We start from the raw sequence: 26,221 nt of genomic DNA on the forward strand, positions 1-26,221 counted from the left end.
TCAGATGAAAATGGTCATTTTGATTACTCAGTAAATATACATCTGTGACATTTAATATTTTGCCTTTCATCGCTATTTATGTTTGTCTTTCTACAGAAAAAAATGTATGAATAAAATCAAAAATTTGAGCCGGGGACCTCTGGTTGATTTGACACGGAATGACCCATAGAAGAGTTGTCAAAAGTACTGACTTTGGTACCAATCGGTACTGAAATTTTGAGCGGATTCAATTTGAAATCCGGAGCATTTGACAGGTTCGCAAAGGACGCCTGCTTTCAAACTCTCCCGTGTGTATTTGTTGTAAGCGCTTGGTGAAAAGCATCATTGAAGTTTATTTACAAAGTTGTTGAACCATTGATCACTGAAGCCAATCACAGACATATTCGATGAGCACGTGAGCAAAATGGCCAATCAGAGGTGTTTATGAATCTGCTCAACAACGCTCAAAGTGTCACATTTTTTAAATTTCAGTACCAATGTGGTACAGAAGAGTTGTCAAAAGTACCGGCTATCACATAGTATACACCCACATGGAAAGAACCTATATGTGGATATATGCGCATATATGAAACCTATATGCTGTGTATATGTACATATATGCTGCATATATGCACATATATGATAATATATATGCTGCATATATGCGCATATATACTGCATATATGCTATATATATATGCTGCATATATGCGCATATATACTGCATATATGCTATATATATGCTGCATATATGCGTATATATACTGCATATATGTGTATATATGCCACATATAGGCAAAATTGAGGTGCATATATGTGCATATACAGGAAATATAGGTCTCCTGTATTGCTTCTTCATATCCATATATATGCCCTATACATACAAGATATGTCTTCTATATAGCTAATGGCAGGATCTGGTCATTTTGTAGCTCATATCTCATTTTTGACTGTCATACATGATGCCTAGCTCATATTTTCTATTATCAAGGCAAAAACTAAGAATTAACGAAAAAAATTATGCAAGAACTTATGTATGTGCGAATGTAGCAGTGATGTATTTAGACAATTATTTTGTGATTCCACTTGCCATGACCATATTTGGGGTTTCCTGCTGCCATGCTGACTTGGGGTGTTGACGCACTTTGCTGCTTCCCAGTCTGCATGAGACATCACAGCGGTAGGTCGCACAAAGTTTTTGCGGTGATTCAATTAAGGCCATGTTTCATGTAACAGCTGAATTCACATGATATATTTGTATGATTGTAATCCAAAACCCCTCTGTGATGTACATTCAGATGTTTCGTTGATTATTTTTCTTTACTTAAGTTACTTTTAATATCTCTCTTTCTCAGCGTTGTGCGTTGCTGCCGCATGCTGTTTGTATGCTGCACAAGTCCTCATATATTGCCATTTGTGTTATACAGAATAAAGTGAGGACCTGATGGCAAGATTTTTCGCAGTCTGTCTTTGATTACGACACAACGCAGAAAACACACCGCTACACGAACACGTGAAATTGGTCCCACATGGAAAAAACCTATATAAACATATATGTTTCAATATAGGTTTGATATAGGTTTTTAATATATGTGACATATATAAAATTGGCCGTTTTCCTATATTATGTGTACATATATGTGTATATATATATATATATATATATATATATATATATATATATATATATATATATGTGTGTACATATATGTGTACATATATGTGTGCATATATGTATACATATATGTGTGCATATATGTGTACATATATGTACATATAATATAGGTAAACGGCCAATTTTATATATGTCACATATATGTAAAACCTATATCAAAACCTATATTGAAACATATATGTTTATATAGGTTTTTTCCATGTGGGCAAACACACAGTATACAAATATTTTTTTAAAAATTTATTTAAGTTTTCATGTTCTAAAGTTTGTAGTATGTTTATAGTTAGAAGTATGATTTAGTACAGGTGAAATAGAAAAAACAATGCTGCAATTCCTCTAAAAGTTTTCTTTTAACACATATTGGTGGATTGCAGTAACTTTTTCATGGAAATATTTGTGCACTATACAAACAGTAAGCAAGATACTGGCAAAATTGCAGTGAAGACCATGATGGAGGGAGAATCTGTCACTCAAAACCCTGATCTTACTCAAATACAGGAAATTATTCAGATGAAGTGGAGGTTTAGAGATTCACGTTCAGTCATTGCTCAAATCGAGGGAAATGACATTTCACTGTCTCCCAGTCTCCCTGAGATGTTCGGAGACAGACTGAAGCTGAATCAGCACACAAATTAGATTAAATATCATAAACTAATTAATATATGGTTCATATATGCCTTGTGTAGTAACCACAAGATAATTTACTGTTAAAGTTATTATTCTAGTGCCAGTAACTGTGTTTAATGTTTAATATCTGTGAATCTGTCTCATGCAGAGTCTCCAGATGTTATTGAAGCTTTTAAAGGTGAAACGAAGAGTGTATCAGAGACGGAGGGAGAATCTGTCACTCTTCAGACTGATACTGAAACACACGGAGATGAGCTGATAGTGTGGAGGTTTGGAGATGAAGAAAAACTCATAGCTAAACATGATCTAGAGGCCAAGAGTCCACCATTCTATGATCCTGATGAGAGATTCAGAGACAGACTGAAGCTGGATCATCAGACCGGATCTCTGACCATCACAAACATCCAGAATCACAGACTCTGGAGTTTATAAAGTGAAGATCAGCAGCAGCAAACAGACTTTAAACAAGAGATTCACTGTTACTGTCAGCGGTGAGTAACTCAAGACTATTAATGTAATGATTATTTATTCAATTCAATTCACATTTATTTGTATAGCGCTTTTCACAATACATATCGTTTCAAAGCAGCTTTACAGAGAATGCATGTCAACATTACAATTTAGAGAATGCAGTTAGCAAATAATGTAATAATTTAGTCAATTAATTTACAAACACTGTTAGCAGTTTAACTGAAGGTAGAAGCAATGAACTCCTGGAAAAATGAATTACATATTAACAATAATTATGTAGAAATTTGCGAATGTGCATGTGCAGGGCGTCCCGAGGTAAAACAGAAAAGAAGTTTATCAGCTGTCTGTAAATAATTCATAACCCATAACTCTTATTATCTAAAACAGCTTGTCTGACACCTGTAAATACAGTAGATCTGATAAATAATGACTTTCTTTATCACTCAGGTTATATAGTGTTGATGTTTATAGTGTTTGTTATAGATCAGACTCATTCACACTAATGACTCTTTATCATTACAGTATCAGATCTTCACTCAGGTTATATAGTGTTGATGTTTATAGTGTTTGTTATAGATCAGACTCATTCACACTAATGACTATCATTACAGTATCAGATCTTCACTCAGGTTATATAGTGTTGATGTTTATAGTGTTTGTTATAGATCAGACTCATTCACACTAATGACTGTCTTTATCATTACAGTATCAGATCTTCACTCAGATTATATAGTGTTGATGTTTAGAGTGTTTGTTATAGATCAGACTCATTCACACTAATGACTGTCTTTATCATTACAGTATCAGATCTTCACTCAGATTATATAGTGTTGATGTTTAGAGTGTTTGTTATAGATCAGACTCATTCACACTAATGACTCTTTATCATTACAGTATCAGATCGTCACTCGGGTTATATAGTGTTGATGTTTATAGTGTGTGTTATAGATCAGACTCATTCACACTAATGACTCTTTATCATTACAGTATCAGATCTTCACTCAGGTTATATAGTGCTGATGTTTATAGTGTTTGTTATAGATCAGACTCATTCACACTATTGACTCTTTATCATTACAGTATCAGATCTTCACTCAGGTTATATAGTGCTGATGTTTATAGTGTTTGTTATAGATCAGACTCATTCACACTAATGACTCTATCATTACAGTATCAGATCTTCTCTCAGGTTATATAGTGTTGATGTTTATAGTGTTTGTTATAGATCAGACACATTCACACTAATGACTCTTTATCATTACAGTATCATATCTTCACTCAGGTTATATAGTGTTGATGTTTATAGTGTTTGTTATAGATCAGACTCATTCACACTAATGACTCTATCATTACAGTATCAGATCTTCACTCAGGTTATATAGTGTTGATGATTATAGTGTTTGTTATAGATCAGACTCATTCACACTAATGACTCTATCATTACAGTATCAGATCTTCACTCAGGTTATATAGTGTTGATGATTATAGTGTTTGTTATAGATCAGACTCATTCACACTAATGACTCTTTATCATTACAGTATCAGATCTTCACTCAGGTTATATAGTGTTGATGTTTATAGTGTTTGTTATAGATCAGACTCATTCACACTAATGACTATCATTACAGTATCAGATCTTCACTCAGGTTATATAGTGCTGATGTTTATAGTGTTTGTTATAGATCAGACTCATTCACACTAATGTCTGTCTCTCTTTATCTGTTCCAGCATCAGGTCTGTCTTCAGCTGCTGTAATAGGGATTGTTGTTGTTCTGCTGCTGGTATTATCTGCAGCTGTTTGTGTTTTTTACTATCGCAAAGTCTCTGAGCTACAAAAGCAAATGAGTAAGTATTACAGCTGACACAGCAAAAGGGAAAACATTGAGCTTTATTGTAGTACAGTACAGTTTAAATGTATAATACAATTTTTCACAATCAATATTTCTACCTTTTTACCAGTTCTACTTGTGGTTGATGTAGTGATTTGTGTGATTGTTTTTGGAAAATGAGCTGAATAACATTAACAGGGCTCTGCGGTAACATTTTTCTTGTGCTCCTAATAAAAAAAAATTAGGAGCACTTCCTGATAAATAACAGACACTAACTTTCCTATTACCGGGCGATATCTTGCCCCTTTAAATTAACTTCCACAGGCATTTTTACCATTATAAGAGCCAATCTTATTAAATGTATGCATCATATTTCATCAATTTCTTAAATTAAAATAGAAAAATTGTTTTTGAATGTTAAATAATAAATTCAGTTAGAACAATAAGACCCCATCAGGCTGTTACCTTTAAAAATAAATAGGGCTGGGCGATATATCGCATGCGATTGTCACGCGCATTTCGTCAGTAAAGCCGGTTCCCTGATTACCGCTAAATCGCCATCACCTGCTTTCAAATGGAGCGGCATTTAATAGACAGAGCCGTAGTTCACTGACAAGCTCAGAATATCGTGTTCGTTATCGAAGGCGAACCGGCTTTACTGACAAAATGCGCGTGACAATCGCGTGCGATATATCGCCCAGCCCTAAAAATAAATCATTAAATATCTTTGCACTGCAGAAGCGGCACAGAAGCTCCATCTGAAGTGGTTTTTAGACACATTTACATAGACTGCTTAATGCAGCTCATTGGTAAATAATGTTGTACAAATGTTTTAAAGGTGCCCTAGAATAAAAAATTTAATTTACCTTGGCATAGTTGAATAACAAGAGTTCAGTACATGGAAATGACATACAGTGAGTCTCAAATACCATTGTTTCCACCTTCTTGTGTAAATCTCATTTGTTTAAAAGACCTCCGAAGAACAGGCGAATCTCAACATAACACCGACTGTTATGTAACAGTCAGGATCATTAATATGTACGCCCCCAATATTTGCATATGCCAGCCCATGATCAATGCATTACACAAGGGCAAAACGTCTGGATGTGCACAGCTGAATCATCAGACTAGGTAAGCAAGCAGGACAATAGCGAAAAATGGCAGATGGAGCAATAATAACTGACATGATCCATGATAGCATGATATTTTTAGTGATATTTGTAAATTGTCTTTCTAAATGTTTCGTTAGCATGTTGCTAATGTACTGTTAAATGTGGTTAAAGTTACCATCATTTATTACTGTATTCGCGGAGACAAGAGAGCTGTCGCTATTTTAATTTTTAAACACTTGCAGTCAGTATAATGCATAAACACAACTTCATTCTTTATAAATCTCTCCAACAGTGTAGCTTTAGCTGTTAGCCACGGAGCACAGCCTCAAATTCATTCAGAATCAAATGTAAATATCCAAATTAGGGATGCTCACATTGACCGTTTAACCGTTAACCGAAAGTAAGAATTTTAACCGATTAATACTATCAGTTAAACGTTTTTTTTTTTTTTTTGCTGTTTGCTGCTATATATACATATATGCTTATTTGTTAACTCGCGGGGCGTCACACGTGGCAGACATATTTCGCTAAGCAACAAGCAAAATGAAGAGAGCGAAAAGAAGTACTGTGTGGGACCATTTCGATAGAAAGGGTCAGGCGCGCCGTTGGCACGGGGGACAGGGGGGGTCAGGACCCCCGCAGTTTTGAAAAGACAGAAATCGACCCCCGCACTTTTGATAAGGGCTGCTTCAATCAGTCACAATATATCATCTTTTAGCTTAGGATATTTTCTTTCAAATGAGACCATTTTCACGTTTCTGTGAGCTTTCGTTCATAAATAATCAACTGTTTTGTCGCAGATGTGAAGAAGAGGAAATGCGCTCTCGAACAGAGAAACACGCGATCTCCAAGCAATCAATCACAGCGTGCTAACGTTTTAGGACAGGTCGATGGTATATAAATCGTGGCCGAACGTTAGCGTTTGTCAATCAAGCCAAACCGTCCATTTAGAAACCGAGAAATTTGACACTTTAAGGTAAGAGGTTGATCTCTCAGATTGACGCGCGAGCTGGCTTGAATGAAGTTTTCGTGAGGATTTGTAGTTTATGGACTGTTTTGAGTTCGGTAATTACATCTAGAAAGTTAAAAGCATTGATGGCATCTATAAAAGAGATATCTAAAAGCGAAACGAAAATTATTGCCTCGACCGGCGACACAGTGGGGAGGACGCACGAGAGGAGACCTGCGCGTTTAATTGGTATGTGTATACTGTAATACTGCATTTACAAAGCTTATCAGTGGCATGCACTTTGATCACGAAAGTGAAAGTGAAAAGAAAATGAAAGAAATTCATATTTCTCTCGATGTGAACCGTGAGCTCCAGTCCATTACAATTTAGGGCCCTGGTATACTTCATTTCCCGCATTCCGCTCAGTCTCGCGCGCGAGCCTTTCAAAGAAACTCCTTTGCCCACCGTCCGTGGTCATAACAATAACAATCCTTGAGGTAGGCCTGCTATTTTTATTTGACGGAAAAAATGTCTAAAATACCGGTTGTTCAAAGCTTCAATGGATTCACCGTGTTTTCGTTTTGTCATCTTAATTTGTTAAACATTTAAGTGAAAAATATTTAGTGTAGGCCTATTTATTTTATGCCTTTTATTTAAATTATTTTTTCTGTTGTCAGAAACGCTGCAGATGCGTGACAATTTGATAATGTGAATCCAGGTTCTGTTGTTTATCTGTTCTATGCTGCTGTTTGCATGTTAAAATAAACCCGTGGAAGACACAGACACTCGTCAATTGATTTTTTATTTAATGTCATATATATGTCATATTATCATCATATAGGCTATACAATATTATAATCTTATCAGTTAACGGTTAATAATCGGATAATGAGCGTCGGTTGTCGGTCGAGAAATTTAACCGAAATGAGCATCCCTAATCCAAATAAATACTATACTCACATGATCCGATCCATGCACGCAGCATGCATGACGAACATCTTGTAAAGATCCATTTGAGGGTTATTAGCTGTGAACTTTGTAAATGCACTGTAAACTGCACTTATGGGGGGGGGGGGCATAATCTGCATAGTTAATGATGCCCCAAAATAGGCACAAAATGGGGAAACCTGTTATATTACATCTTTTGAAAAGACGTTCTACGGCACCTTTAAAATATAATTATTTTGAATTTAGATTTATAAAAAATTTAAATTTAAAAGTTTGATATTTTAAGTAAAAATAGCCTATGTAAAGTGTAAATATGAAAATAAATGTATTACATTTACCGCCAGTAGGTGGCGGTAAATCTTAATATGCGAGTCATTATTCAGTCGTTCAACGCAATTCATTCAGAAATCACTTTGCTTGGAGACACAGAACAGTTTGGTGTGGCTTTGTTTGACTAAATCAGAGAAAAAATAGACATTATTGTGTCTAATTTTAAATCACTTAATATCAACTTGTTTATTGGACTTCAGTCAGATCAGTAAGTATCACATTTGCAATCATGCCAATACTCGGAGAAACAGGAGTATACTCGTGTGATAGTAAATTATTAGGCTTGCTGCAATCGACCAGCCGCAACACCGGTTATATCACTTGCCCACCGTGACCGCGGCACCAACACCACCGTCGTTTTGATTTTTATAGTAATAAAAATAATTTAGTCATTAATTATAACTCCCCTCATGTCGTTCCACACCAGTAAGTCTTTTGTTCATCTTCAGAACACAAACTAAGATACTTTTGATAAAATCTGAGTTTTCTGTCCCTTCATTCACAGTTTACACAACTACCACTTTCAAGGCCCAGAACATTAGTAAAGATATCATTAAGTACTCATAACAAGTACTCCATGTGATTTCAGAGGTTTAAACTCAATTTTATGAAGTGACATGAGTGCTTTGTTTGCACAAAAAACATAACTCATGACTTTATTTACAAAATATTAATCTCCAATGCACGTTCCACATGACAGTGTCTGCTCTCAGGTCAACATAAGTCGAGGATAAACCACTGGAGTCACATGGATTATTTTAAAGAGGTCTTTACTAGAGTCAATGAGAGACAGAAAGCTCTCTGATGTTATTAAAAGGATCTTCATTTGTGTTCTGAAGGTAAACAAAAGACTTTCTGGTGTGGAACGACGTGAACTAACCCTCTAACAAATGAATGTATGTTAGCATGAAACATTATTGCATTGTTGCAGATCTTTAGTTAGAAGTCCAAATGATGAAGTGATTATTAGAAACACATGAAGAGTCACACAGTATCCTCTCAGTCCTTCAGTTCACTCTCTTACAATCTCCTCTTTTCTCTGTTTCTGTGTGCTGCTGTGACATGAAGTTATATCAGTCAAAGAGGGAAAATATTTCACTCTAACCTCTGGCATTGAAAATAAACAAAGATGATCAGATACAGTGGCTGTTTGGAGATGAAAAGAAGACTGTCATAGCTGAAATCCAAAGAGGGACTGGAGAGATCACTGTTCCTCATGATGGGAGATTCAGAGACAGACTGAAGGTGGACAAGAAGACTGGATCTCTGACCATCACAGACACCAGACCTGAAGACACAGGAGTCTATGAACTGAAGATCACAGGCAGCAGACTTGTACAAAACTTGTGCAGAAGACTTGTGCAGAACTTGAACAAAACATTCATCGTTTCTGTCAAGGGGTGAGTCACTCAATGTAATAATTATTACATTTTCCCACATACATTAATTTTTTATATTCACACATTATTTTTTTTCTGTAATTTAGTGATATGTTGTGATGTCATGTCCTTTAAAACGGCATCAGTTTTAGGTACACTTGCACAGGTTCAGGTATTTGGTAGACATTTGGTTTGTATGTAATTTATACATTATTTGAATTACAGTTGTTTCCCATGCAGCTATGAGGAACAATGTGAAGTGTGTTTAATCAAGCTCTTAATTTAGCAGTGCTAAACAGCAGTAAATGAAATTTGAAGCTTGGTTTGTTTTGGATATGTACAGTAGATACCAGTATTGGCTCCTGGCCATAAATTTAGCTGGGCTAGATTCTGGGTTATAGCGTTAGATAAAGCTTTTACATTGTAATTTCTCTTTTATAGTTAAAACATCATCCACACTCCTGACGTGTCTATCTGTATAGATTATTTTTTAAACGGATTGTCCACACTAATGGCTGTTATGCTGTGAAATACGTTGATAACTATAAGTATAAATCTGAAAAAATAAGATAGTCTTACCCTGAGGAGTTTGGTTTGAATTAGATCCTATTATGCTTTTTCCGCTTCCTCCGAGGTTCAACGACGGATACGTCAGACTCTGTGTCAGAATCTGATGTGAGATCGATTATTTGTTTAGCACAACCGATGCCTCTATCTGTAAAATAATAATAAAAAAAAAAAAAAAACATCAAAAACTACTGTAATGCTGTAAATATCGCAATATTTTCTATAAAAATAATAAAAGAAAGATTAATTAATTAGCTTAACCTGAGGAGTTTGGCGTGAGGTAGAGTCATCTATGTTTTTCAGTTTCCTGGGAGGTACATTGACGCACACCTCAGACTCTTCGTCTGAATCTGACGTCTCTTATCCTATCAGCATCGCTGGTGCTAGGACCGTGTTCTTCAAAATCCTGCGTCAGATCAATAGACCCTGGTTGTGTCACTAGAAGTGCTATTTCTATAAAAGATAAATATGATTAATATTTGATATTAACAATTTTATTATTATTACAAAAAAGCAACATATAAATAAATAAATTATCTGAGTCTGAGACGTGTACGTCATCCGGGGTTCCCATCACTGTGAACAAATAACAAATTTGTAAATTTCATTTTGTATAAATAAATAAAATAAATAAAATATACACTTACAGAGATTTATGGCAGGTGAATGCGTCCTGTTCATCATTTGATCCTATTAAATATATAAAAAGCCTGCTATGAATTTACACAAATAATAAGATTCATATTCAAACAAACATTACAATTAACATTAAACCAGAATTTATCTCAATTAAATGTTAAAAAAAGCAGCACTTTGTCGCCATCTCGTGGTTCAATGTAGAAACAACACTACAAAACCCAAGCATACTTTAAAGGGGCCTCTCTGTAGGAATTACACCCAGTGTTCAAAATAGGTACTGCAGTCCAAATTCAAAATATTGTTTGGCCCGCCCCCTTGTTCAGAGACGCGGGTTGCCAGCTTTTACAGCATATGGTTGCCAGCAACAATAGGGAGTGCAATTGACAATGAAAGCTGAGGAGATTTAAACACTGTAAGCTGATGAGTTGATTTATCTGTTTTGATATGCTGTTCATAGAGATATTTAGATGGATTCAGAGGCTTTTTAGTAGAGATGCACCGATTGCAATTTTCTTGGCCGATTCCGAGTTCTGATTTTTTGTTAGTGTGATCGGCCAATAAATATTTTTTTCCGATTTTCTTTCTAAGAACTATAAATGACAACATATACAAACAAAAATCTACTTTTCTTCAATGCAGAGTTTTATTTTCATAAAAAAAAAAAAAAAAAAGTAAAAGTCAGTAATAAAATTTAAACAGCTTAAATAAATGCAATAGAATAAAGATAGCTATGAAACTAAGTTTTTTGGGTTAACTGGGTTTTTATTCAGGTAAGAAATACTACAGAAATTAAAGTAATCAAATGTAAAATAACACATTGTGTTATTTTGCATTGGTTACCTTAATTTCTGTAGTCTTTATTGCAAATAATTCTTACAGTTAAAGTTATAAAACGTATTCAGTCAAGAGCAGAAAGTGATTTTCTTTGTCTTTTGTTCTTTGATTAACATGACAGACAGCAGAAGGAATATTGGACTGCTGTCCCTTTAAGAGTTTATGAACGGTGTTCAACGGACCCAATACTGTTACACACAACATGAGTTCACTTTCTTAGCTATTCAACGATTCAAAACTGACTGTGTTTATCTGTATACTCGCCAAGATTGCCTGTGCCGCTGATTTTGACATACTTGTGTATGTATTTGACAGTTTAAGTGCAGGAAGGCTCTTATTTTGGTACTTGTGACTATGTTAGACTTCTGTCTCTGTTTGAGACTGAGCGTGGCTTGTTCGCTCCACTAATATAGATCAGTAGTGCGCGCGCTTTTGGTGTGAGCACGAGACCTGCAGGAATGACTAAAATGTATGCGCAATACAAACACTACTTAACCGGAGGGAGAGAGAGGAGGTGCCCGCGCGGGTGTGTGTCACTTCACCGTGACAGAGAAGAGAGCGATAATGCGCAGCTGACGTTATTGCCTGATTCTCTGACCCAGTTTGTTTGCTGGTTTCCATGGCTGCAATACGCGGTGTTTTCCGCCAACTGGCAACCTGTGATGTTGAAATACTATTGGATAAACTGGCAGCACGAGTTTTCGCACAGACCAAAACAAAAACAGACATTCCCACACGGAACGCGCATTTTAAAGTAGAATATCTGGCTGCAGCATTGTTTTTCTGAGAAACAAGTAGGTGAGCTTAGCATGTTTCCTAAATATCTGCAAACATATTAGGGTATTTTTATGCTTTATTAAAGTAAAAATCTTACATAGAGCCCCTTTAAACAGAAACAAAAATGTAATTAAATGTATAGTATTATGTTTAACTTTTACAAAAAAAAAAAGAAAAAGGTAGAAAATAGTATGTGAAATATATAACATTTAAAACAGATTAAACCAGAATTTATCTCAGTTAAACAATTAAAATAAGTGTAATACAACTACAGAACCACAAACAAACCCCAAACAAAATAAATGAAACAGTTTTTGCGTCATCTAGTGGACAATGTGTGATTTAAACACAACTGTAAAATCACAGGATCATTAATCCCTGCTTAGCGTGTATGAGAAACTACATGCACAAGTCTGCAAAGCGTAATTGGAATGAAAAAACTACATTTTGTCTCATACAATTATACGTCAGCATGCTCTACACACGCAGAGTTCAGGGACGGATTGTGGGTTGTGTGGGCCCCTGGGCAAAACGTTCGCGAGGCCAGCATTTTTCATCTCAGCGTACAGTGAGAGCCATGTTGGGGCACGGTTAGTGATCACACTACATGTGTACCGTTTCCAGCTGAACCATGCCAGAATCCACCTGTGTACCATATCCCCGTACAGAACGGAGTGATCAGGGGTGTAGTGGTAAAATAAGAATTCTGTGATCACATTTTGTGCATAAACTATACTATGATGTGCATTTAGATCAATTGAGAAGTGGGTAAACTCTAATTCTGAAATTTCAGAGGTGGGTAAACCGTGTTTACTTGCGTTTAGGCCATCCTTAAAAATATTCTTGTTTGCCGTAACCCGACCGACCCTGTCAATTTAGGACCGACTCAAATTTTTATTTTTTTTTGCTTTAAGTCCGACCGACTTGCCGGTTGTAAATTTGCGTTAAGACCGACCAATTTTTTTTTTTTACTCTTCAAACAACTAATACAAAAGCAATAAAATAATATTAATTATATTTTAGTAAGTATTGTAAATATATAAATAGCCTAGGCCTACATACAAACGAAGGCTATGTTCTTTCTTTTAAATAAAAACCGTCATCTATGTTTACACTATTGGTTAACGGATGTCACACTATGGCTCGTGCGTTCGCTTCGTCTCAACCCGTTGAGACACGAGACGTGCTGACAGATGAAATAATTACATGATTGTGATAGCCTACGTATATTTCTCTGATTTCTTCAAGCCGTCGTATTTACCATGTTTACTATGGTAATAGCGCGCATAGTCTTGGTGATCAGAATCCACATCGGATCACAAACATAAGTTATTTAAAACACTTGCTGCTGTCTGAAAGTGAGTTTTGAGCTAAAATAATTTTAAAAGTCTTTAATGCTGGTGTTAGCTGGTAACCTACATGTAATCATCGGCGCCTCCGTCTCCACACACAGATAAACTCCGCCTTTGCTCATAACCACTCCCTCCTCAAGCCCGAGCTGGCCCGCTTTGGACCAAGTTATTCGGCGGGCCGAAAAACCCGGGCCGTTGGCCCCGAGGAAGCCCCGATGAGGCACGAACAAGCCCCGGAAGTGACAGTGGAAACGCGACTGGCCCTGGCACGCACTAGCACGCCCGCTTTAGGCCCGACAGTGGAAACACGGCTGCACCCGAAGGCACGGATTGAAAGACCCAGTCAGTGACGTCACGATATGCTAATTTGTTTAAATTCATACCTACGTAATCACCATCACCAAAATTGTACTTTTTGTTTTACATTGAAACTTGAAAAAATATATATAGACCGACCTACCGACCCTTTTTTTTTTTTTTTACTGTTACTGCAAACCAAAATATTTTTAAGGGTGGCCTTAGCCTCCACTACAGCCCTGGGAGTGATTACACTGGTCAAACTCTTACACTGCTACACTGGTCTGGGGGCCACTCAGCGGGCAGGTTAACCGCCTCCATCCCACCATGCTACCGCTCCCTAGTCAGAGGGCCTTCTGTAAGGCTGTTAACACGCCCCCCTCCCTCCCCCCAGAAGCCAGGGGCCCCATGGTAGGGGCCCTTGTAATCAGATGGCCCTCTACAGGTACACTACACCCTCCTCCCTAGCCTAGGGCCTCCTAGTAGGGCCCTCATAATCAGAGGGCCCTCTAAAAGCCCCCAAAGCCCCCATCCTCCCTATGGCCCCCTGGTAGCCAGAAGCCAGGACCATAATAGGAGGGCCTAAGAGGGCCTTCTAAAAGTAGGCTCCCATGCACCCATTTCCCTTTAAAGTTCCTATAGCAGGGCCGGGGGCCCCTGAAAGCACCGACCTCCCCCCCACCACCACCAGCACCACCACCACAACCACCACAATTCAAGGGCCCTTGGCAGCCAAACGCCCTCCCTATAGGGTCAGGGGCCCTTGTAGGCAGAGGATCAAAGAATGTAGGCCCTCTAAAATAGACAAACGAAAATACATTGTTGATAAGCGTTGCAAATTGTTTTGGGCTAGGGGCCCCACGGGCCCCCTGCACCCCTAGGGCCCCTGGGCAGCGGCCCCGCTGGCCCGGTTCGTAATCCGTCCCTGGCAGAGTTATGACGTTGCGTTGTCTTTGTTGCCAATAACAACCGAATGGGTAATTCGTGACAAACATGACATTGCAATCTTAACAAGCTAGTCTATAAATATCAACGCATAAAAACAGAAAAGTCAAACAGACAACAAAAAGATGAATAAAGCTTTCGCCAATTATGAAAACTGATTCAAACAACGTGGCTATCAAAAATAAGGATGTTGAGAAAATAACGAACATAGGTCATTAAACAATAACATTAAGAAAATGTAGATCGTCATTACAGAAAAACAATCTTTCATTTAAACATTTTATATATTAAACATAGTTTATCGCTAGCTGGTACGTAGGAATGGCCTAGAAAAAAATTGAGTGATACGACGGTTAGAAAACTTTCACCAACAATGTCAAAGGTCATTGGGGTGATACTACGGTCAACCATGGGAGGGGGATGGGAACGTCGTGGGTGGCCCCAGAGGTCAGAAAGGTCAATGGTCACGATCCATCATTTTTGACAGGCAGTGTAGGGTATAACTACTAATATGCCATAATTTAAAAGTTAATAACATTTGAAGGGAATAATTTACAGTCATAAAACCAACTGTAAAGTGTTCATCTACATGTGAGCTATGATTCACACCTTTTATTATTTTCATATTTATTCAAATAAACTGTCAAATCATGTGTAAAAATGGCTATTTTTCACTACTGTATATATGCTCATACATAAATAGGCATGTAGAAATGCTGTCAAACAGAAGAATTCTCTATCAAAGGTTGTAAATAACTGCAGTAAAGTATTGGGTGTGAAATTGCCAGGGTTGTCAGATTTGTTTGATATTCAGGTGATAAAGAAAGCACATCACATCATATCTGACACATCTCACCCTCTTTATGAATCATTTCAGACACTCCTCTCAGGATCTTTGTATAGGGTCCCTTTAGCTAAGACAAACAGATTCAAATTTCCGTTTGTTCCATATGCTGTCAACTTGATTAAAGGTGCTCTAAGCGATGTCGCGCGTTTTTAGGCCAAAACATTTTTTGTCACATACAGCAAACATCTCCTCACTATCCGCTAGCTGCCTGTCCCCTGAACACGCTGTAAAAAAACACGGTCTCTGTAGTCGCCACAAGCTCCGAAAATGCCAATAAAAACTACCTGGTGCAGCCTGGACCATTTAGCATAATAAACATGCTCCAGCCAATAACCACATCATTGATAGTCAGACGAGGTAGATCTTGAAGACAGCGAGTGTAAAAGAGAGCCATGTTTGTCAGTTGTCGATCAAGTGAGCTAGAATTTCGCGGTCAGTGTAACTGGAAGTGTGTCAGCCGGTATAAGCCAATCCGGAACTTTGACGTGCATTGAGCGCATTTGTAGCTTTACTCCCTAGATGTCACCTGCCACATTCGGATGAATAAATCAAAAGTAGGGCTGTACGATGAATCAGATATCGATACGGACTAGTGTCTGTGAATATTAAAGCTAAAAATGACTGCTATTGAAATCTGAAGTCTGTATGAATGAGCGCCGCATTTTCGTCTACTACACATACTGACGCACGTGTGACGCTCGCAATGATTTCAGTGTCTGCTGAATCACTCACTATACATTAACTTCATCTGCAGAGCTACTCTTAGAGTCACTTTATGAACATTTCATTTGATAAAAATACCGACATTTGTAATATCATATACACAGGAAGTCAAACGTCTTCACAATCCTGTCAAAATAAAAGTTTGGTATAACTTGATATAACAGAAATATACTATTGTGCAATCGAGTGTACTTCGATAAATAGAGATAGCCTAATAAAGGTCTTCATTGAAATTACAGCTATTGCACAGTAAAAATGTAGCCTACTTATTAATATTATTAATTTAATTTCATTAATTTGATTTCGTTTTAAACTAAATTGTTAGCTTTATAAACTGATTTGATTACATTTTTTAAAAAAAAAAATTATTTGTCCTTACAATGTTTATATAATATATTCCCTGTACTTCTGACAGTAAAATATGTAAAAAAAAAAAAAAAAAACATACCATGAAACCACCAGAATCTTAAAAAAAAAATGTCATACAGATTTTTGGTCATACCGCCCAGCACTAGTTTGTTTGTTTGTTTTTTGAACCGGTTCATTGAAACGAACTGTCCGAGAGAACTGGTTCCTGGAAAAGAACCGGACTTCCCATGGAGCACACAAGCCGCCTCTCAGTCTCAAACAGTTTGTGAGTCACTAAAGTACCTTTCAGGGAAATTCTGTTCACTTGGTGGCCATATTTGCAACACCTCAGAGCAGCTATTTCAGGCATCCAAGACCAAGTCCTATCTGTTTGAATGGAGGAATCCTGAAATCTCAAAAACTGCTTGGTGAACTCACAATTAAATAACATATTTCAAATCAGCAACAAATCTGACATGTATTGAACTGGGTCATGTTTTCTGTCTTGTGGACTTTATGTAAACATCTGTTATGTGAAATAGTTTATTCAGGACAGTACTAAATAAAAAATAACATGCAATTTTCATGATCCTTATTTTGTTAAAACGGTTAACATTTTTGCATATTCTGAAACTTTTGAGCTTAACTGTATGTCAGTTACCTGTCGTCACAGTGTGCAGTCGACACACACATCTAACAGTTTCTATAAATCGCTTATCTTGCCTGAACATGCCATAAACAATATAGATAACGTCCAAAGTAACAATTAATTAACACACAGATATCCTAAAAACTGACCTGTCCACGCTGCAAATCAGGTGATTTTTGAAGTATCAGGTAATCCACATTATTGTAAAATGTATTTGGCTACTTATATTTTCCTGTGGTTTGAGTGACAGATGTGGAGCAAATGATCAGTGTTGATTTTCTGATTTCTGATGTTGTCGGTTTTCTGTTTCTAATTTCTGATCTATATTTCTCTGTTTCTGTGCAGTACTTCAAGTGAATGAATCAGTGCTGAAGGGAGATTCTGTCACTCTGAACTATGATACTGAAATACAGAAGGATGATAAAATACAGTGGAAGTTTGGAGAGAAACTCATAGCTGAAATGACTGGAGAGAACCGTGAGAACCTTCAATGGTCTGATGATGAATTCAGAGACCAAATGACGCTGGACCCTCAGACTGGATCTCTCTTCATTCAACAAACCAGACCTGAACACACTGGATTATATAAGATAGAGATCTATAGAAATGATTATTCAACATTCAGACTCTTCAGGCTTATCGTCTGTGGTGAGTAACACAAAGTCTTTCAGTGAAACAGCAGCAGTGTATATGACAGACCTTGTGTCAAAATATGATTATAAAAGTGTTCCAGTTGTGTTATATTAATGATGGAGAAACTCTGACCTGTTCATCATATCACTGCACTGCTTCCATAGCAGATCTATACTGATGTAGAAATCAACACACTGTAATGTCAGGAACAAGACCTTCTAGTGGAATTAATGTACAGAGTTCAATCATTCTGTTACAACACAGAAGGGACAGAGACAGTCTTTCACAGGAGATGGAGCTTTATTGAGAACCAGTATGAGTTGTGGCAGAAGTGCAGGTGAGTAATACGTGATACAGTACAGATTCTTGAAGTGCTGGGTGATGATGGATTCCTTTGTGTTTGCAGGTGGAGTCGAACTTGGAGTTGGAGACGAAGGAGACGCTGGAGACGAGGAGCACTCACACAGAGAGGAGATAACACACGAGGAGAATTCAGGAGACAGGTAAGTAGATCACTGGGAGTCCTTAAGGTAAGCATACAGGTAAGTTAATGCAAACAAGACCGGACATCGAGTGGTGTGTGTGAGTGCTCTTTATGCTGGCTGTGATGAGGTGCTAAATGAGGTGCAGGTGTCTGTGATCAGTACTCTGGTGGCTGGGTGCGCTGTGATTGGTGAGCGGTGGAGCCTGACGTGTCTGTGACACGCTGGTAGATGACCGGGTTGATCTGCTTGGTGATCATGAATGGGCCAATAAACCTGGAACTCAGCTTCTTGCAGGGCAGACGCAGTCGGATGTCTCGTGTGGACAGCCAGACCTTCTGTCCAGGTTGGTAGGTGGGAGCGTGGGAGCGACGAAGGTCGGCCGTCATCCTGCGTCTGCGCAGGGCTCGCTGCAGGTGGTGGTGTGCTGAGTCCCAGACCCTCTCGCTCTCTCGGAACCAGTAATCCACAGCTTGGACGTCCGATGGTTCCCCAGTCCATGGGAACAGTGTGGGTTGGTAGCCGAGCACGCACTAGAATGGATTGAGTCCGGAGGATGGCTGACGCAGGGAGTTCTGTGCGTACTCGGCCCAACCCAAATACTGGTTCCAAGAGTCCTGGTGGTCGTGACAGAAGGTACGGAGGAAGCGGCCGATCTCCTGGATCTTCCTCTCTGTCTGCCCGTTCGATAGACTGACGGTCACACCTAGGAGCGAGTGGAAGGCCTTCCAAACCCGGGAGATGAACTGGGGTCCTCTGTCCGAGACGATATGTACCTGAACACGTGATTGAACATTAGTTCTGCTGTCTCCATGGCAGTGGGCAAACCTCTTAGTGGAATTAGGCGGCATGACTTGGAGAATCGATCAATGATGACTAGGATGCAGGTACAACCCTCGGATGTGGGCAGATCGGTGACAAAGTCCACTCCTAGGTGTGACCATGGTCGGTTGGGAACGGGCAGAGGATGGAGCTTGCCAGATGGAAGATGGCATGGGCTCTTGGAAATGGCACACTCCCTGCAGCCCTGCACGTACCTTCTGACATTGGATGCCATACTCGGCCACCAGAAGGGTTCCCTTAGCAATGAGAGGGTTTCATTGACCCCTGGGTGGCCAGTGCCAAGCGACAAGTGGGCTGAGTGAATCAGTGGAGTGTGTCGTGCTCGAGTGATGTATAGCAAGCCAAGTGGGCAACCCGGCGGAGGGTTAGTAGAGGCATTGGAGGAGGGGATGGTCTCCTCCGACCAGGAGATGGGACTTACGATGATGGAGCTTGGAAGGATGGCTTCTAGCTCAGTGGTGGTTTCTTCGGGAGAATGAAGATGAGAGAGGGCATCTGCCTTTACGTTTTTTGACCCAGGGCGATAGGAGATAGTAAAATCAAACCGGGAGAAGAACAGGGCCCAGCGTGCTTGTCTGGGGTTTAACCTCTTGGCAGCTCGTAAATACTCAAGGTTCTTATGGTCTGTTAGCACGAGGAACTGATGTTTGGCTCCCTCCAGCCAATGCCTCCACTCTTCTAGAGCCAACGGCTAGGAGTTCTCTGTTTCCAATGTCGTAGTTGACCTCCGCCGGGTTTAGCTTGCGGGAGAAGGCGGCGCATGGATGGAGCCTACTTGGTGTCCCCTGCTGCTGAGACAGGACGGCTCCCACTCCTGTGGTGGAGGCGTCCACCTCTACGACGAAAGGGAGCTCTGGATTGGGGTGGACGAGGAGGGGAGCGGTGGTGAAGGCTTCTTTGAGGCTTTCAAAGGCGTTGGTGGCAGCTGGAGTCCAGGACAGAGACTTGGGCTGGTTACGGAGCAGGTTGGTGAGTGGATGGGTGATGGAACTGTAATTCTTGATAAACCGTCGATAAAAGTTTGTAAAGCCAAGGAAGCGTTGGAGTTCTTTGATGGATGTTGGAGTGGGCCAGGTCTCGATGGCGTGCACCTTCCCCTCGTCCATCCGGATGCCACTGTGATCTATGATGTATCCGAGGAAGTGGACTGAAGACTGATGGAACGAGCACTTTTCAGCTTTTAGGAAGAGATGGAACTGACAAAGCCGTTGGAGGACCTCCACAAAGTGGTGGCGATGTTCGGCCAGGCTCCGGGAGTATATCAAGATGTCGTCGATATATACCAGCACAAACTTGTGGAGGAACTCCCGGAGCAGATCATGTATGAAGTCCTGGAATATGGAGGGGGTGTTGACCAGGCCATAGGGCATCACAAGATATTCATAGTGGCCGGTGGGCGTGATGAAGGCGGTCCTCCACTCGTCCCCCTCGCGTATCCGAATGAGGTTGTACGCGCTGCGGAGGTCCAACTTCGTGAACACCGTGGCACCACGGAGATGTTCCAGGCCCGCTGGGACGAGAGGAAGGGGATAACGGAACTTAACTGTGATCTTGTTTAGTGAGCGATAATCAATGCAGGGCCTCAAGCCTCCGTCCTTTTTTGCCACAAAGAAGAAGCTCGAAGCAGCAGGGGAAGTAGACGGGCGGATGTATCCTTGAACAAGGGCCTCTTTGATGTATTCCTCCATGGCCTTCTCCTCCGGTATGGAAAGGGGATAGATTTTACCCCTAGGCACTGGCTCACCCAGAAGCAGATCGATGGCACAGTCCCATGGCCGGTGTGGAGGCAGCTTGGAGGCTCTCTGCGGGCAGAAGACGTCGCTGAAGGGGGCGTAACACTCTGGAATGTCGATGGAACGTTTCTCGACTGGACTCTCTATGGAGGTGGCACAAACGGAGATGTCATGAGAGGATGGTACTCGAGGGACTGGAAGGTCAGAGAAGCAGTTGGAGAAACATGTTTCGCCCCACTTCAGGATCTCGCCGGTTTTCCAAGAGATGGTTGGGTTGTGCTGCTCCAACCAGGGGTGCCCTAATACCACGTCAGAGGTGGATTCCTCCAGAACCAGCAGATGTATATCTTCTAGATGGAGTACACCGACTCGCAGTTGGATGGGGCCCACACATCGGCGCACACATCTTCGGCTCAGAGGCTTTCCGGTTATTGAGTGGATCTGGTAGACGGACGGAGAAGGCGTAGTCTTGAGCTTGAGCTGCCGGCAGAGGGCGCCGGAGATGAAGTTGCCGGCTGACCCTGAATCGAGGAGCGCCACCACTGGAAGGGAGACAGCAGCGGCAGTAAGATTGACAACAGTGGTGAGTGGTTTCATTTTATTGATAGAAGGAATAATGGCACTCACCATTGGGCGAGGTGGACGAGTTGGGCATGCAGAGATGATGTGCCCAGGTAAACCACAGTATAGGCAGAGATTCAGGGTCAGACGTCTTTGTCGCTCGGAGGGAGTGAGTCTGGAATTGTCGACGTTCATGGGTTCGTTGGCTGGTTCTGGAGGGCTGACGGGTTCAGGCCGGCGGAGGAGGTGATGGAAGAGTGACTGGTCCTGGTGTTCTTCAATACACGACTGCATACGGGAGGCGAAGCGGATGGAAAGCTGGATGAATCGCTCGAGGCCTAAATGAGGTGCAGGTGTCTGTGATCAGTACTCTGGTGACTGGGTGCGGTGTGATTGGTGAGCGGTGGAGCCTGACGTGTCTGTGACACATTCTTGACTGAACGTGTTCAAATGTGTCTCTATTTTATCAAAGCTGTAAGACTCAAAAAGGTAAACTAAAGTCAACTGTAAATACAGGCAGTTGCAGATTAATTAATGAATAATGAATAATAATTCATTTATTTGCTTATTTTTGTCTTTTGTCAGACCTGGTTTGTGGTGTTTCAGACAGATGTGGTTCCTCAATGAAGCAGCTTCAGACAGTCTTCTTTCATATGCTGTTGTCTGTTCTGAAACTGTTCTTCACACAGACTGTGTTTCTTCTGTCTGCAGGATTGTTTGATCAACTTTATCAGTCACAATCCTCCTCATTATTCCTGATCATTATTGAATTGCAGTACAGTCATTATCTGATCACAAATCAAACATTCAGAACCACTTCTTCACACAAACACAATTCAACACACTCATATTTCATGTCATTTGAGTGGATTTTTATTCTTAGAAACACAGACTGGAGTTCAACACAGTTTCATCAGTCAAACACACATGAGCTGTAGAGATTTATACTTACATTCAGATTTCTACAATGACAAGTTGAGCTCTTTTCAACTTAAAATAGAGTAAATTATATGTTTGTGATCCAGTATGTCAGGTGTGATATGACAATGTTTCTTCTGTTTATTTCTGCTGCTGTTGGTTTTCTGGTTCTGATTTCTCTTCTGTATTTTTCTCTGTTTCTTTGACAGATGAAGAGAAGTCAGTGCCAGTGATGATGTGGGCGGATGTGACTCTACGTGTCAATCCTGAAATACAGACAGGAGATGAGATATTCTGGATGTTTGGAGATGACAACTGTCTCTTAGCTAAAAACACAGAAGAAGAGTGTGAAGAAGAGGCTGAGTACAGTAATTATAGATTTAAACCTGATGTGGATCTGAATCCTCAGACTGGAGATCTCACCATCAAGACAATCAGTATTTCCAACACTGGAGAATACAAACTAAAGATCATCAGAAATGGCAAAGCCTCATTCAAGTTATTCAGAGTTACTGTTTCTGGTGAGTGAAATATGTACTTTCATTGTCATTATGATTTTATTTTAGATCAGTATTGTGTCGTTCTTAAGGGATAATTCAGCCAAAAATGCCCTCATGTCATCCTGAACCCACAAGACTTTTATTCATCAAAACTGAGAGATTTCTGTCTATCCATTAGAAGTCAAGTCAAGTCAAGTCACCTTTATATATATAGCGCTTTCTACAATGCAGATTGTATCAAAGCAGCTTTACATTGATAACTGGTATATAATTTTGGCTGCACAGCAGCTCTTCAAGAATAGTGTCAATGCAGGCAGATCAAAGCACTGTTGAATAAATGTCAAGAATACTGTTGAATATCAAATGTCAAGTCAAATGTCAAGTGTCCCCAGCTAAGCAAGCCAAAGGCGACAGTGGCAAGGAACCCAAACTCCAACAGGTGACATCAGGTGGCAAACAAGTGGCAAATAGGTGTTAAAATGGAGAAAAAAAAAACCTTGGGAGAAACCAGGCTTAGTCGGGGGGCCAGTTCTCCTCTGGCAAACAGTGCTTTGTTACGAATCAGGTTGCTATCATAAATCTGATAGGATCGCAACATTCAAAGTATTTATTTCAGTTCCATCCAGCTGAGGATCGTATTTATCACGCCGGTATGGACGGTTTGTTGAGGAACTGTGCTACTGGCTGTCGTGTCGATGAGGCCTTCACAGTGGATGATCTAGTCGACTCGATCTCTGCTGATACTTCAGGGCTGCGTTGTGGTTGTGTCCAATTGAGGACAAATTGTCTGGGGAAACAAAACTTCAAAGCTCCAAAAAAAAAAAAACATGAGAGTGGACGGCAGTGCAGCTCCTCAGGTTTGGAATCAAACATTTTTCAAAATATTTTCTTTTGTTCTTTTGTTTCACAGAAGAAAGAAAGTCATACAGGTTTGGAATTACATGAATGAGCTATATATATATATATATATATATATATATATATATATACATATATATATAATTTTTAGGAGTATTAAAACCCTTTCCATCCATTTAACAGTTCTTGTCTAGTTTCTTTATCGATATCATGCTCAAAATTGTGCTGATTCTGAGTTGAAGGTGAGTTAAAGGGATAGTTCTCCCAAAAATGAAAATTTGATGTTTATCTGCTTACCCCCAGGGCATCCAAGATGTAGGTGACTTTGTTTCTTCAGTAGAACACAAATGATGGTTTTCAACCGTTGCCGTCTGTCAGTCTTATAATGTGGGTCAATGGGAACTTCTTTTATAAGAGTAAATAAAACTCATTTAGTGAGGTCTGATCGCGCTCTGACAGCGGCAGTGATGTCTCGCGCGTATACTTCAATGAGTGCTAGACATCACTGCCGTTGTCAGAGCGCGATCAGACCTCACTAAGTGAGTGCTGAACGCAGTTGGACATAGTGGTGTATTAGAGGTAAAAAATGATATAAATACTGTTCGGTTTCTCGCACAAACCGATCGTTTCGTGTCTTAGGACATCAATGTGTCGTCACGAGCCGCAGGGTTTAATTTGGATTTGTCTATGCACATTTTTTGACTCTTATAGATTGTTTTGCCATTGACATGCATTATACGACTGACAGACCACAACGACTGGAGTTAAAAATCATCATTTGTGTTCTACTGAAGAAACAAAGTCACCTACATCTTGGATGCTCTGGGGATAAGCAGATAAACATCAAATTTTAAATTTTGGGTGAACTATCCCTTTAAGCGGACCACTCTTCTGAACTCACCTTCAGGAAATAAAGCTCTTAAACTTTTAGGACATACAGATGAGTATCTGCTTTCTGTGGACTGCCTCAGTTTTCCTCACATGGACTAAAATTGTTGTGCACAGTCTCCTAAACTAATGACCAGTTCACCGTATAGGCACATGAAAACCTGTCCAAGTCCTTCAGTGACCCACCCAGAGCCAAGACTTGAACCCACATCTCTGGAGAGACCTGAAAATGGCCGTCCACTTTATGTAGAAAGCTAGCAAAACATGCTGTTAATGATTCTCTTTAAACACATTTGTTCATTCAGTTTCTAATGGTAATTAGATCACTCGTGTCAACAATTTACTTTGACGTCTCGGAGAATCAACTACAGTTCAGGGGTCGTATTCACAAAACACGTTAAAGGATTAGTTCACTTTCAAATTAAATTTTCCTGATAGTTTACTCACCCCATGTCATCCAAAATGTTCATGTCTTTCTTTCTTCATTCGAAAAGAAATGAAGGTTTTTGATGAAAACCTTCCAGGATTTTCTCCTTATAGTGGACTTCAATGGCCTCCAAACGGTTGAAGGTCAAAATTACAGTTTCATTGCAGCTTCAAAAGGGCTTTAAACGATACCAGACGAGGAATAAGGGTCTTATCTAGCGAAACGATCGGTCATTTTCTAAAAATAAAATAAAATAAAATGATATACTTTTAACCATAAAAGTACTAATTTTGTATATTGTACGAAATTGTAGTCTGCCTTGACCCAGATTCCACACCAAAGTATATTTTAGAATGAGCTCATCCCCAAAATGGCTTAATTATCATAGAGAAGGAGAAAGTCAACTGGTATATTGTTTATGTATCATTTGGTTGATCAAATCCTGAGCAAATGGTCATCAGTAGAATGGGAATGGGTGTGGGACACAGAGAACCATCTCAGACAATGAGGTGTCACAACTTCATTAACATAAAGACCACAGCTGGTAAAACATGAGAAACTACATTTACATGAAGAGTGGTAAACTGTAAACAGGATAAAAGGTTTGAGATTTGGATGTTCTGGGTTCATTCCCACTCCGATCAACCCAAGGTGCTACGTGTACTTTGTCACTGCTACGCTGCAATAAACTTCTTCATCGAGATCTTCAACGTCCTCATCATTTTTTCTTAGAATATCGAACTAACTCTCTTCTTCTTCTTCTCTATTAGAATTCCAGCAGTGTAGACACTGCTAAGTGTATTACTGCCCTCCACAGGTCAAAGTTTGAACTAATTGTTATATACTTGCACTAGCATATTGTATATGACAGTTTAGTTCAAACTTTGACCTGTGGAGGGCAATAATACACTTTTTTTTATGTAGAGAAGAAGAAGAGGGCTAGGTCAAGATGAGAATTTATGGATAAAAGTATATAATTTATCATTTTTTTTTAGAAAATGACCGATGGTTTCTCTAGATAAGACCCTTATTCCTCGTCTGGTATCGTTTAAAGCTCTTTGAAGCTGCAATAAAACTAATTTTGACCCTCAACCATTGGGAT

General features: G+C 39.6%; 1 protein-coding gene across 5 annotated transcripts in view; it reads left to right on the forward strand.

Annotated features, from left to right (window-relative positions):
- The first annotated feature begins 4,470 nt into the window (after positions 1-4,470).
- Positions 4,471-26,221, forward strand: part of LOC125246329 — a 54,713-nt gene continuing 32,962 nt past the window's right edge. Inside the window, exons 1-4 of one of the 5 annotated variants that reach the window (XM_048157295.1) lie at positions 4,471-4,596; positions 8,988-9,319; positions 17,622-17,924; positions 22,656-22,967. In XM_048157295.1, coding sequence (XP_048013252.1) covers positions 17,738-17,924; positions 22,656-22,967 — 499 coding nt within the window. In that variant the 5' untranslated portion in view covers positions 4,471-4,596; positions 8,988-9,319; positions 17,622-17,737. Of the gene's footprint in view, positions 4,597-8,987; positions 9,320-17,621; positions 17,925-18,073; positions 22,968-23,562; positions 23,804-26,221 lie in introns of those variants that run through there. The other 4 variants (XM_048157303.1, XM_048157310.1, XM_048157318.1 and 1 more) reach the window with 4 other exon arrangements.

Source organism: Megalobrama amblycephala, linkage group LG1 (genome assembly GCF_018812025.1).
Source record: "Megalobrama amblycephala isolate DHTTF-2021 linkage group LG1, ASM1881202v1, whole genome shotgun sequence".
Taxonomy (NCBI): Eukaryota; Metazoa; Chordata; class Actinopteri; order Cypriniformes; family Xenocyprididae; genus Megalobrama; species Megalobrama amblycephala.